At 39.9% G+C, this 13,925-nt stretch overlaps 1 protein-coding gene across 2 annotated transcripts in view; it reads right to left on the bottom strand.

Moving 5' to 3' along the window:
• Positions 1-685: 685 nt before the first annotated feature.
• PM20D2 (peptidase M20 domain containing 2) overlaps positions 686-13,925 on the bottom strand; it is a 190,484-nt gene continuing 177,244 nt past the window's right edge. Inside the window, exon 7 of one of the 2 annotated variants that reach the window (XM_053710537.1) lies at positions 686-1,401. In XM_053710537.1, coding sequence (XP_053566512.1) covers positions 1,202-1,401 — 200 coding nt within the window. In that variant the 3' untranslated portion in view covers positions 686-1,201. The remainder of the gene's footprint in view (positions 1,402-13,925) is intronic. The other variant, XR_008402028.1, reaches the window with a different exon arrangement.

Genomic DNA, 13,925 nt, shown 5'->3' with positions numbered 1-13,925 from the left:
TTGTGTATTATGGAGAGTATATATTAAAAAATGGAGGTTTCATATATAAATGTCCATCACACTTTTCCTCATGTACACGATTTAATGTAATTGTAATATGCTGATGACACTATCTTTTGTTTACTCTCTCTTCAGTATGACCTAATTAAGTACATGTCTGTATCTTATTTTCTACTGTGTTAATAAAAACCTCAATAAAAGACAAATAAAAAAATAAAAAATATGAATGTGCCCACAACTATCTGGATTTCAACATAATCAAATTATTCCAAATCATACTTTTGCCCTTAAGCAAGTACAATTCAAATCTATCAATTTTGTTGTCTATATTTAGTTGATAACTTGTGGTCGAGTTAATTGTGATCACTGAAGTCAGTGCTGTCCATGCATCTTATGGGTAACTTTTTCGATATTCAATCTTGGTGTTATTGCTTACATTGTGAACACTCTGAAGTCACAAAAGGAGTACTGTAAGCTGATAAACAAGATCAAAAAGACTCTGAAGTCACAAAAAGTGTACTGCAAGCTGATAAACAAGATCAACAAGACTCTGAAGTCAGAAAATGTGTACTGCGAGGTGATAAACAAGGTCAACAAGACAGGAAAAGACCCTTATGTTAGAAAACCAAACATGCAAGTGTAGCAGAATATGGAGGGCTTAGAAATCAAAGAAAGTAGCATGGGAGCTTGTAAAAGTTTTGTTTTATTCTTGCAGTAGTATTGCGGCTTATCATACTCAAAAGGTATCCGTATAATAATAAACATTAAGCGGTGGCATGAATATACCCAGTAACTGTCACCTGATAACCACTAGCTCTATTTAGGTTCACAGGAAAGTGTGAACTCCCTTCATCGGAATGAGGTATTAGTACCTCTATCTGTGAAGAAATGCATCAGACTACTGTCACTTCCTTACAGTCAGTTCTTGGAGTGGTGCATATATTTGGACTATTCATCAAACATGAGAAGTTAACAGAATAATAGAATGTATTGTTTTATCACATTAAATTATTTACATTACGTTCAACAGCACACATTTTCAAAGCAAAGTTATTTTTTTTGTGAAATATGAAATACATATTTTTAAATATGTATTTTAAATAAAGTTATTTTTCTTGAAAAAAAAAGTCCCTTTTTACAAGTTGTCCCACAATGCTGGGAAATTTTTGCTGTATCATATAAACAATTCAGACAAATTTGTTCAGCTGGATGCAGATCCTGCCCCTCCACTGGATTCCCTGGTTGTCTCTGTTCCACTAAAATGCTGTTCTTCATGTAGTTTCACCCTTTTGAAATCTTCATGGATATTATCAAGTAAGTCTTGTCGGAAAACAACATCTAACGCAGTCATAGCCAATGCTTTTGCAGTGCGAAGTGTGTAAAATTGAGCTGCTTTTGCGCCTATAAAAAAACAAAAACAAAAATAAAAAAAATATTTATATTCAAGATCATCAATAAACAAATAATTTGCATCAATAAAAATTACAGGAGCAAATAAAACTAACTTGTATAATAAATATCTAGCTTTGGGGAAAGAATGCAGAGCACCAAGACATTTTATACAAATCAATAAAACCCAATAGGTATTTACAAAAGCATTTTAATTATTATGTACATATTTTTTTCTTTACTTCAATACAAAAGAATGCAATACTGTATGATAAAGAATACCCTATTGTAATTCCACAAACAGCCTGTTTTCTTTTATTTACGCTTCAGCTAGTTCATGTCTGAAGACTCGCCAGAAACACAGGCCCACAAGCTCCGTACGGAGCTTGATAAATGGGCCCTATAGTCATGCAGCAAATTTAAAACAAAAGTCTGAAGACTAGCCAGAAACACAGGCCCACAAGCTCCGTACGGAGCTTGATAAATGGGCCCCATAGTCATGCAGCAAATTTAAAACAAAATTTATGCTTACCTGATAAATTTATTTCTCTTGTGGTGTATCCAGTCCACGGGTTCATCCATTACTTGTGGGATATTCTCCTTCCCAACAGGAAGCTGCAACAGGACACCCACAGCAGAGCTGTCTATATAGCTCCTCCCCTAACTGCCACCCCCAGTCATTCGACCGAAGACAAGCAAGAAAAAAGGAGAAACTTTAGGGTGCAGTGGTGACTGTAGTTTAAAATAAAAAACACTTGCCTAAAAATGACAGGCCGGGCCGTGGACTGGATACACCACAAGAGAAATAAATTTATCAGGTAAGCATAAATTTTGTTTTCTCTTGTAAAGGTGTATCCAGTCCACGGGTTCATCCATTACTTGTGGGGTACCAATACCAAAGCTTTAGGACACGGATGAAGGGAGGGAAAAGGCAGGCCCTTAAACGGAAGGCACCACTGCCTGTAAGACCTTTCTCCCAAAAATAGCCTCCGAAGAAGCAAAAGTATCGAATTTGTAGAATTTGGAAAAGGATGAAGCGAAGACCAAGTCACCGCCTTACAAATCTGTTCAACAGAGGCCTCATTCTTAAAAGCCCATGTGGAAGCTACCGCTCTAGTGGAATGAGCTGTAATTCTTTCAGGAGGCTGCTGGCCAGCAGTCTCATAAGCTAAGCGTATTATACTTCTTAGCCAAAAAGATAGAGAAGTTGCCGAAGCCTTTTGGCCTCTCCTCTGTCCAGAGTAGACAACAAACAAAGCAGATGTTTGCCGAAAATCCTTCGTAGCTTGTAAATAAAATTTTAAAGCACGAACCACATCAAGATTGTGTAAAAGACGTTCCTTCTTTGAGGAAGGATTAGGACATAATGAAGGAACAACAATCTCCTGATTGATGTTCTTATTAGATACTACCTTAGGAAGAAACCCAGGTTTGGTACGCAAAACTACCTTATCTGCATGGAAAATCAGATAAGGGGAATCACACTGTAAAGCAGATAACTCCGAAACTCTTCGAGCCGAGGAGATAGCTACTAGAAACAGAACTTTCCAAGATAAAAGTTTAATTTCTATGGAATGCAGAGGTTCAAACGGAACCCCTTGAAGAACCTTAAGAACTAAAATTTAAACTCCATGGCGGAGCAACAGGTTTAAACACAGGCTTAATTCTAACTAAAGCCTGATAAAACGCCTGAACGTCTGGAACCTCAGCCAGACGTTTGTGCAAAAGAATAGACAGAGCAGAAATCTGTCCCTTTAAGGAACTAGCAGACAATCCTTTCTCCAATCCCTCCTGGAGAAAAGATAATATTTTCGGAATCCTGACTTTACTCCATGAGTAACCCTTGGATTCACACCAATGAAGATATTTACACCATATTTTATGATAGATTTTCCTGGTGACAGGCTTTCGAGCCTGAATTAAGGTGTCAATAACCGACTCGGAAAAACCACGCTTTGATAGAATCAAGCGTTCAATCTCCAAGCAGTCAGAAGCAGAGAAATTAGATTTGGATGTTTGAAAGGACCTTGAAGTAGAAGGTCCTGTCTCAGCGGCAGAGTCCATGGTGGAAAGGATGACAAGTCCACCAGATCTGCATACCAAGTCCTGCGTGGCCATGCAGGAGCTATCAAAATCACCAAAGCTCTCTCCTGCTTGATCTTGGCAATCAGACGAGGGAGCAGAGGAAACGGTGGAAACACATAAGCCAGGCTGAAGGACCAGGGCGCTGCTAGAGCATCTATCCTTGGGATCCCTGGACCTGGACTCGTAACAAGGAAGCTTGGCGTTCTGACGAGACGCCATGAAATCCAGTTCTGGTTTGCCCCATAGTTGAATCAGCTGGGCAAATACCTCCAGATGGAGCTCCCACTCCCCCGGATGAAAAGTCTGCCGACTTAAAAAATCTGCCTCCCAGTTCTCTACTCCTGGGATATGGATAGCTGAGAGATGGCAAGAGAGAACCTCTGCCCATAGAATTATCTTTAAAACCTCCAACATCGCCAGGGGGCTCCTTGTACCACCCTGATGGTTGATATAGGCTACAGTCGTGATGTTGTCCGACTGAAATCTGATGAACCTGATCGCAGCTAGCTGAGGCCAAGCCTGAAGAGCATTGAATATCGCTCTTAGTTCCAGAATGTTTATGGGAAGGAGGGCTTCCTCCTGAGTCCACGAACCCTGAGTCTTCAGGGAGTTCCAGACTGCGCCCCAGCCCAGAAGGCTGGCATCTGTCGTCACTATAGTCCATTCTGGCCTGCGGAAGCTCATAGGACCCGAGATAGCCACCAGAGAAGAGAATCTCTGGTCTCTTGATCCAGATTTAGCAGAGGGGACAAATCTGTGTAATCCCCATTCCACTGATTGAGCATGCAAAGTTGCAGTGGTCTGAGATGTAGGCGGGCAAACGGAACTATGTCCATTGCCGCTACCATTAAGCCGATTACTTCCATACACTGAGCCACTGACGGCTGAAAAGTGGAATAAAGAGCACGGCAGGAAGTTAGAAGCTTTGACAACCTGACCTCTGTCAGATAAATCTTCATTTCTACTGAATCTATCAGAGTTCCTAGGAAGGAAACTCTTGTGAGAGGGGAGAGAGAACTTTTTTCTTCGTTCACCTTCCACCCGTGAGGCCTCAGAAAGGCCAGAACAATGTCCGTATGGGACTTGGCTATTTGAAAATTCGATGCCTGAATCTAAGTAAGGGGCCATCGCTATGCCCCGTGGTCTTAGAACCGCTAGTAGGGACCCTAGAACATTTGTAAAGATTCTTGGTGCCGTGGCTAACCCAAAGGGAAGAGCCACAAACTGGTAATGCCTGTCTAGGAAGGCAAACCTGAGAAACCGATTATCTCTGTGTATCGGAATGTGGAGATAAGCATCCTTTAAGTCCACGGTAGTCATATATTGACCCTCCTGGATCAGAGGTAGGATGGTTCGAATAGTCTCCATCTTGAAAGATGGGACCCTGAGAAATTTGTTTAGGATCTTGAGATCGAAGATTGGTCTTAAAGTTCCCTCTTTTTTGGGAACTATAAATAGATTTGAATAGAATCCTTGCCCCTGTTCCTCCCTTGGAACTGGGTGGATCACTCCCATGACCAGAAGGTCTTGAACACAACGTAAGAATGCCTCTCTCTTTATCTGGTTTGCAGATAATTGAGAAAGATGAAATCTCCCTTTTGGGGATGAGGCTTTGAAATCCAGAAGATATCCCTGGGAAACAATCTCCAGAGCCCAGGGATCCTGGACGTCTCTTGCCCAAGCCTGGGCAAAGAGAGTCTGCCGCCCACTAGATCCGGTCCCGGATCGGGGGCTACTCCATCATGCTGTCTTAGAGGCAGCAGCAGGCTTTTTGGCCTGTTTCCCCTTGTTCCAAGCCTGGTTAGGTCTCCAGACTGGCTTGGACTGGGCAAAATTTCCTTCTTGTTTTGAAGTAGAGGAAGTTGAAGCTGCGCCACTCTTGAAGTTCCTTAAGGAACGAAAATTAGTCTGTTTGGTCCTTAATTTGTTGGACTTATCCTGGGGAAATGCGTGGCCTTTCCCTCCAGTAATATCAGAAATTATCTCCTTCAGTCCAGGCCCGAATAGGGTCTGCCCTTTGAAGGGGATGTTGAGAAGTTTAGACTTTGAAGTAACGTCAGCTGACCAGGATTTAAGCCATAGCGCCCTACGCGCCTGAATAGCAAAACCTGAATTCTTAGCCGCTAGCTTAGTTAAATGAAAAAACGGCATCAGAAATAAATGAATTGGCTAACTTAAGAGCTTTAAGCCTGTCTAGGATATCATCCAACGGGGTCTCCACCTGAAGAGCCTCTTCAAGAGACTCGAACCAGAAAGCCGCTGCAGCAGTGACTGGGGCAATGCATGCAAGAGGCTGGAGAATAAAACCTTGTTGTATAAAGATTTTCTTAAGGAAACCCTCTAATTTTTAATCCATTGGATCTAGGAAAGCACAACTGTCCTCGACGGGGATAGTTGTACGCTTAGCTAGGGTAGATACTGCTCCCTCCACCTTAGGGACCGTCTGCCACGAGTCCCGTGTAGCGGCATCTATGGGAAACATTTTTTTAAACGCAGGAGGGGGAGAGAACTGTACACCTGGTCTATCCCATTCTTTCATAACAATTTCTGAAAACCTCTTAGGTATTGGAAAAACATCAGTGTAAACAGGCACTGCAAAGTATTTGTCCATTACACAATTTCTCTGGGACTACAATGGTGTCACAGTCATCCAGAGTTGCTAAAACTTCCTTGAGCAACAAGCGGAGGTGTTCAAGCTTAAATTTAAATGCTGTCATTTCAGAGTCAGACTGGAGTAATGCCTTCCCTGAATCAGAAATGTCACCCACAGATAGAAGCTCTCCTGCTTCGGCTTCTGTACATTGTGCGGGCATATCAGACATAGCTACTAAAGCGTCAGAAAGCTCTGTATTTGTTCTAGCCCCAGAGCTGTCTCGCTTTCCTTGTAACCCTGGCAGTTTGGACAATACCTCTGTGAGGGTATGATTCATAACTGCCGCCATGTCTTGTAAGGTAAACGCATTGGACGCGCCAGATGTACTTTGCGTCACTTGCGCGGGAGATATAGGTTCTGACACATTGGGAGAGCTAGGTGGTTTAACCTCCCTTTTGTCAGTCTGAGAAACCTCTGGTGATAAATCCTTTATATAGAAAGGTCAGTGCATTTGGCACACATTCTAAGAGGGGGTTTCACAATGGCTTCTAAACATAATGAAAAGAGTTTCCTCTATGTCAGACATGTTTAACAGACTAGTAATGAGACCAGCAAGCTTGGAAAACACTTTAATAAATGTGAAAAAGCAATTAAATAAAAACGGTACTGTGCCTTTAAGAGAAAAAAAACTACCTCATAAACTGCAAAACAGTTATAAAAAGTAGTAAACTCTACGACATTTTTACAGTGTGTATAAGAGACTAAAGCAGCATTGCACCCACTTGCAAATGGATGATTAACCCCTTAGGCCCCAAAACGGATTAGAAAAACGGAAAAACCGTTAAACAACAGTCAAACACACTGCCACAGCTCTGCTGTGGCCCTACCTGCCCTTAAACATGATTTTTGCAGGAAAAAACACCCTCTATAGTGGTCCTAGATGCCAGAGGACTCCTTTAGGGAAGCTGTATGTCTCAGTCTGAATTTCAACTGCGCATAAAGTGCACAAAAATAGGCCCCTCCCACCATGCACTGAATGTCAGAGGGCCTTTTTTAGGAGTGATCTAATAAGCCATGTGGAAAACTAGGCCCCAAAATAAAGATTTATCACCCTCAGAGAAAAAATGTTTTTACTATAAAACATGCAAACGTTTTTACACTAAGCAATATGAGAATTAACATGAATATTACCCTTTTTAGCAAGCATGATCTCAGTTGCTGTTAAATCACTGTATCAGGCTTACCTCAAATATACCAGGCACTGTCAGCATTTTCTAGACCTTATCATCTCTCTAGAAAAAAATATACTGAACATATCTCAAAGCAGGCAAACTGCAGACTGTCCCCCCAACTGAAGTTTTCTTTCCATACTCTTCAGTTATGTGTGAGAACAGCAATGAACCTTAGTTTCCAACCCCCTAAGATCATCAAACCTCCAGGCAGAATTCTTCTTCCAATTTCTGCCTGAGAGTAAAAACAGTACAACGCCGGTACCGTTTAAAAATAACAAACTTTTGATTGAAGGTAAAAAACTACACTAATTCACCACATCTCGCTTGATACTTCCTTTCTTGTCGAGAGCTGCAAGAGAATGACTGGGGGTGGCAGTTAGGGGAGGAGCTATATAGACAGCTCTGCTGTGGGTGTCCTCTTGCAGCTTCCTGTTGGGAAGGAGAATATCCCACAAGCAATGGATGAACCCGTGGACTGGATAAATATATATGTATATGAATATATACATATATATTTATGTGTTTATATGTGTATATACAAATATTAACACATCAATATATACTGTATTTATATAAGCATATACATAAATTAACAGTTTAAAACACAGTCCCCTTACACAGCTATGTAAAAGGTACTTTTTTGGTAACACCTCACATCCCCTAACTTTAACATCTAAATGTAGCCACCAATCAACAAGCACTACCCAGGTGCTGAACCAAAAATGGGCCAGCTCCTAAGCTTACATTCTTGCTTTTTCAAATAAAGATACAAAGAGAACGAAGAAAAATAAATAATAGCAGTAAATTAGATAGTTGCTTAAAATTGCATGCTCTATCTGAATCATGAAAGTTTAATTTGGACTCAACAATCCCTTTAAAATAAATCAAACAGGCAAAAAAAAATCAAACAGACAGCTGCCTGAAGAACCTTTCTACCAAAGGCTGCTTCAGAAGAAGCAAAAACATCAAAATGGCAGAATTTTGTAAAAGCATGCAAAGAAGACCATGTAGCTGCCTTGCAAAAATGATCAACTAAAGCCTCATTCTTGAAAGCCCAAGAAGTGGCAACTGACCTAGTAGAATGAGCACTAATCCGCTGTGGTGTAGGCTGACCTGACTCCAAGTAAGCCTTGTGAGTCAAAAGTTTCCTAGGGCCAGAAAAAAAGAAAGAATGAACAAACTAGAAGTTTGTCTAAAGTCCTTAGTAGCATCAACGTATTCCAATCCCTAACAAATTCCAAAGATCTTATGCTTATCCAATATATGTATAGATTCAAAAGGAAGAGCCTACAAAGCCCTTTACATCAAGTTAAGATTCTATGGTACAGAAATAGGCTTGATTACAGGTTTAATATGAACCAAAGACTGAACAAAACTTTGATCCATACACAAAGAAATAAAGGCCTTCCAGACCTTGTGATAGATTCTCCTAGTTACAGGCTTACGAGAATGAATCAAGGTTTCAATTACAGAATCAGAGAAACTCCTATGTTTAAGGACTAAGCTTTCAATGCTCAGGCCATCAAGTACAGAGATTTGAGATCTGGATGGAAAAATGGACCTTGGGACAGAAGGTCTGACCGTAGAGACCAAGGATCAACATTCTAAATCCATGCTGGGGCAATCAGGATTACAGATTACTTCTCTAGCTTTATCTTTGAAATTACTCTGGGAAGAAGAACCAGAGGTAGAAACAGCGAAGAAGATTGAGCAATGAACTACTGGAGCATCCACTAACTCTCAACTAAGGAAAGGTAGCGCTTACCAATTGTGGGGGTCCGTGCTCGCAAACTGCGTTTTCTTCAGCGTCGGCACTCAGTTGAACTATCCGGCTGTACTCCTGGAGCCCAGTTAGACGCGCCTCCGTTTACGGCGCACACTGCAGTCAGAGAAATCCAAACGTACTTCCGGGCTTCACAGGTGTAAAGTAACAAAGGGCAATGAAAATATCCAAATGGAAAGAAAACCAGGTCACCACCGCAGTAAGAGTAAAAAAATTGAGGCTTTATTTGGGCTTTTATTTGGGCTTTATTTGGGGCACACAATAAAAACAAAGCCTAAACTCCATCAGCATGAGGTGAGGGTCACAGCAAACAGGCTGCAGACATGTTTCACGTGGTACTCCACGCTTGATAACTGCTGCCTGAACGCTGTGATTCTGGCCTCTTATTTAAAGAGACATCAATCAATTAAAAACAAACTTAGTTAACCCTTACCAACCTGAATAAAGTGCTTAAAGTACACACAATTGTATTAAAGGACATATAAAGACCCTTATACATAATATAATATAAACAGAGAGATAAATTATATAATGTATCTAAGGTCTAAAATACTTTTATAACTATAAATGCATAAGGGATACAGATCTTGAGTAACATTAAATGAACAGATTAACATCACTTTCTTTGTTAATTCCTAGGGGGTGTCTAGTATTTAATAGGAAGATCCATTGTGCTTCCTTGTAATTGAGTTTGTACTCCCTATCCCTCCCCGTTTATACTGGGGAACATGATCAATTGCTTGAATGGAGAGGAATGAGGCATCTCCATCGTGCATAGAATTGAAGTGTTTGGACACAGGTGTATATGTATCAGGGTCTTCTATGTCCCTTACATGTTCTAGAGCCCTGTCCTTAAGTAAACATTTGGTTCTACCTACGTATTGAATCTGGCACCCCCTACAGGTCAAGAGATAGATTACATGTGTAGATTTGCAGTTCAATATAAATCTAATATCATATTCCCGTTTCGTGACAGTTTATTTAAAATTTGAACCCTCTGTAACGTAGTTGCAGGTTTTTCAACGCTGTGCTTTACATTTGAAAAAACCTAGTCTATTAGGTAGCCAGGTTTTAGTAGTATTTAGAGTCGGTAGATTAGAGGGTGCTACTATATTGCCAATTGTTTTTCCCATTCTGGCTACAAATTTACAACCTTCCATGGCCACTTTCTCAAGACAAGAATCAACTGCTAAGATAGGTAAGCTTTGCTTTATAATGTTACAAATCTTATTATATTCCAAACTAAATGGGGTGCTGAATACTACTTTATTCTCAAAGCTTCCTTTATGTCCCATATCTCTTTTTTTATACTTCAACAAATGTTCTCTAGGTATCAAGTCTACCTCTTTTTTGGTGTTTTTTTTAATAAAGTGTATGGGTAGCTCCTATCCAGCAATCTTTTCTCAAGCACCTTGCATTATTTTTCATAAGTTTCTGTATCTGAGCAAATACGTCTAGTTCTTATAAATTGCCCTTTTGGAATTGCTTTTTTGACGTGACCTGGATGGCATGATCTAAAATTTAAGATTGTATTGCCTCCTGTAGGTTTCCTGTATACTGTTGTATTTACCTTTTTAGTTGTTGGATCCACCATCAATTCCAAATCCAAGAACTTTATAGTAGTTATATGTTGTTCTGCTGTAAATTTTAAAGTTCATGCCATTGCAATTGATGGTTTCCAAAAAGTTTTTTTTACTGTTGTTTCATCTCCATTCCACACCACCAACAGGTCATCAATATCTCTGCCATAATAGGCAATGTGTTGTTTGTGATGGTTGTCATCTCCATAGACGTGGCAGGCTTCCCACCAACCCATAAATAGGATGGCGTAGGAGGGGCAAATTTAGCCCCCATAGCCGTGCCACGTCTCTGGAGATAGCAACTCCAATCAAAAATAAAAAAATTATGTTCAAGCAAAAATTCAATTGTTGTTAACACAAAATATACGTCTTTGCTATAATTTGAAAATTTGCTCTAAAAATAAGCCGCAGCCGCTAGGCCCAGGTGGTGTGGAATGGAGGTGTAGAGTGACGTAACGTCAACTGTCACAAAACAGTATGATTCTTGCCATTTAACTTTCTTTATATTATTTAGAACCTGTGTAGAGTCCTTAATATAACTCATTAAATTACCAACCAATGGCTGTAGAAATGCATCCACCAGTTCAGACAGCGGTTCAAGAAGAGAACCTACCCCCCGATATGATGGGCCTGTCTGGGGGATGTGTACTATCCTTGTGTAGTTTAAGTACAAAGTAAAAAATGGGTGTAAGGGGTGCTACAGGTAATAATGTATGAGGTATGTTTCCTTAAATGCCCCTGCTTGTTTCCCTAATTCCAGGATATCTTTAAGCTTCGTTTTGAAATTTTGGGTGGGGTTAAAGGTAATTTTGGAATATACCTCCCTATTATTTAATTGTCTCAAGGCTTCCGAGACATAATAATCTCGGTCCATAATGACCACGTTTCCACCTTTATCGGATTCCTTAATCACGATATTAGTGTTAGATTTTAACATTTTCAAAGCTTTATTCTGTTCAAATGTCAGATTCTGTGTATATTGATGTGCATGTCTCTTTTTTGTGGCTAAACTCTCTGATAAGGTTTTTAGTTTGTGCTCCACTGTCCATTGAAAAACATCAATGATTTTATTTATTCTTTGTACTGTATAGAGTAAAAGGGACTTTTTTTGCATGCTAGGTCTAAAGGTTGGTACTATGTTTTGTGTCTCTATGTCTGAATTATCTTCTAGCATTGTAGTAAGGTCTAAGACCAGACACTGTTCATTAAAAGAAAGTTCATCCTTGTAATCACGTATCTGTGGTTCTGTACTTCTGACTTGCTCAACACCATCCATGGACCCAGAGAAATGTTGTTTTAGAGTCAGTTTTCTCACAAACTTGTTAACATCATGGATGGTGCCAAACAAGTCAAAATGAGCGGTGGGCGCAAAACCAAGACCCAAGCTAAGTACTTCCCTTTCTGTGGCTGTGAGATCGTGTTTAGAGAGATTTACCACATTTTTTATACATATTTTTTTGTTTGTATACGTGTCTGGTATCTGGTTCTGCCTCCCCTTGTATTTCTCTCTGCCCCTACTTCCCCTTCTTGTTTTTTTCTTTTGGGCTTTGCGCCTGTGTGCCACTCACTTTTTGACACATCTTCTTCCTGCGATGGAATATCTAAAGCTGACATCCCTGTTACATCCACTATATCTTCATCAGAGTTGTGTTCTGAGGTATCCACGTCATACTCATTTTCAACAAACTGTACTTTTTTATTTGTTTTCTTTGACAATATATCTGTCTTAGTTTTATGAAACTTTTTTGAATGACGTTGATTCCTCCCTACACCTTGCTAAACTCATAATCTCTCTTATCCCTTGATATCTTCTGCTTTTTAAAATCCCATAAATCTTTGGTAAATCTGGCCATATTATCCTCAAATTTTGTTGTCATAAGACTTAAACTCTTTCTCCATCTGGAACCTCTGTAAGTAAATTTGCAAAATTTTAATGTGTTTAATGGATTCAAGTCTCTGTTGTTTTTTATAATCAACCAAAAGTTCCATCAGTGCAAATGAACAGTCATCTAAGATCTTATTCCATTTCTTTATAAAGTCTGTGTCAGTGACTAGAAATGAGGGGAACTTCTTAATTCTCAACCCTCTAGGTATTCTTTTTTGTCGTATATATAATAGAAAGGTCTTAATATCCAAGTCTAGTTTGATGTCTTTACGTCTGAGTTCATCTATTTAAAAAAACAGGCCATCCAGTGTGTTTTCATTTTCCAGTAAAATATGGTCAACCTCCTGGTCATATGCCTCTAATGAGGCTTCTAAGTCCTTAAACACAAAACCATTAGGAGGTTCTGACATAGTTCCTTTAGTGTGTACCGTACCCCAAAACAACAACTTTTTAAATACTGCTTAGATTGCTTAAACAAATTGTAATGATACTTGTTCCATTCCACATATATCAGTGATGGTTGTCTGTAATGGTTGCCAGATTTATCTGTGTACAGTTTAACTGCTATAGGAAAGGGTTTCTTCAGCCTCGCACATATTTAAAGCTAATAGTCTGCTCCACGGTTTATTGAAGATTACCCCTATGGATCTAGCTGCCACCCAACTAACAAAATAGTAATAAACAACAAAGGAAAGGTGGCGCTTACCAATTGTGGGGGTCCGTGCTCGCAAGCTGCGTTTTCTTCAGCGTAGGCACTCAATTGAACTATCCGGCTGTTACTCCTGGAGCCCAGTTAGACGCGCCTCCGTTTCTGGCGCACACTGCAGTCAGAGAAATCCAAACGTACTTCCGGGCTTCACAGGTGTAAAGTAACAAAGGGCAATGAAAATATCCAAATGGAAAGAAAGCCAGGTCACCAACCGCAGTAAGAATAAAAAAGTTGAGGCTTTTTTTGGGGCACACGATAAAAACAAAGAGGAGCCTAAACTCCATCAGCATGAGGTGAGGATCACAGCAAACAGGCTGCAGACATGTTTCGCGTGGTACTCCTGAACGCTGTGATTCTGGCCTCTTATTTAAAGAGACATCAATCAATTAAAAACAAAAAAGACCCTGATACATATACACCTGTGTCAAAACACTTCAAATCTATGCACCAGGGAGATGCCTCATTCCTCTCCATTCAAGCAATTGATCATGTTCCCCAGTATAAACGGGGAGGGGATAGGGAGTACAAACTCAATTACAAGGAAGCACAATGGATCTTCCTATTAAATACTAGACACCCCCTAGGAATTAACAAAGAAAGTGATGTTAATCTGTTCATTTAATGAAGATCTGTATTCCTTATGCAGTTATAGTTATAAAAGTATTTTAG

The sequence above is a fragment of the Bombina bombina genome, chromosome 4, assembly GCF_027579735.1.
Source record: "Bombina bombina isolate aBomBom1 chromosome 4, aBomBom1.pri, whole genome shotgun sequence".
Lineage (NCBI taxonomy): Eukaryota > Metazoa > Chordata > Amphibia > Anura > Bombinatoridae > Bombina > Bombina bombina.
Note: the sequence above shows the minus strand (reverse complement) of the source record. Positions and strands in the feature narration are given on the sequence as shown.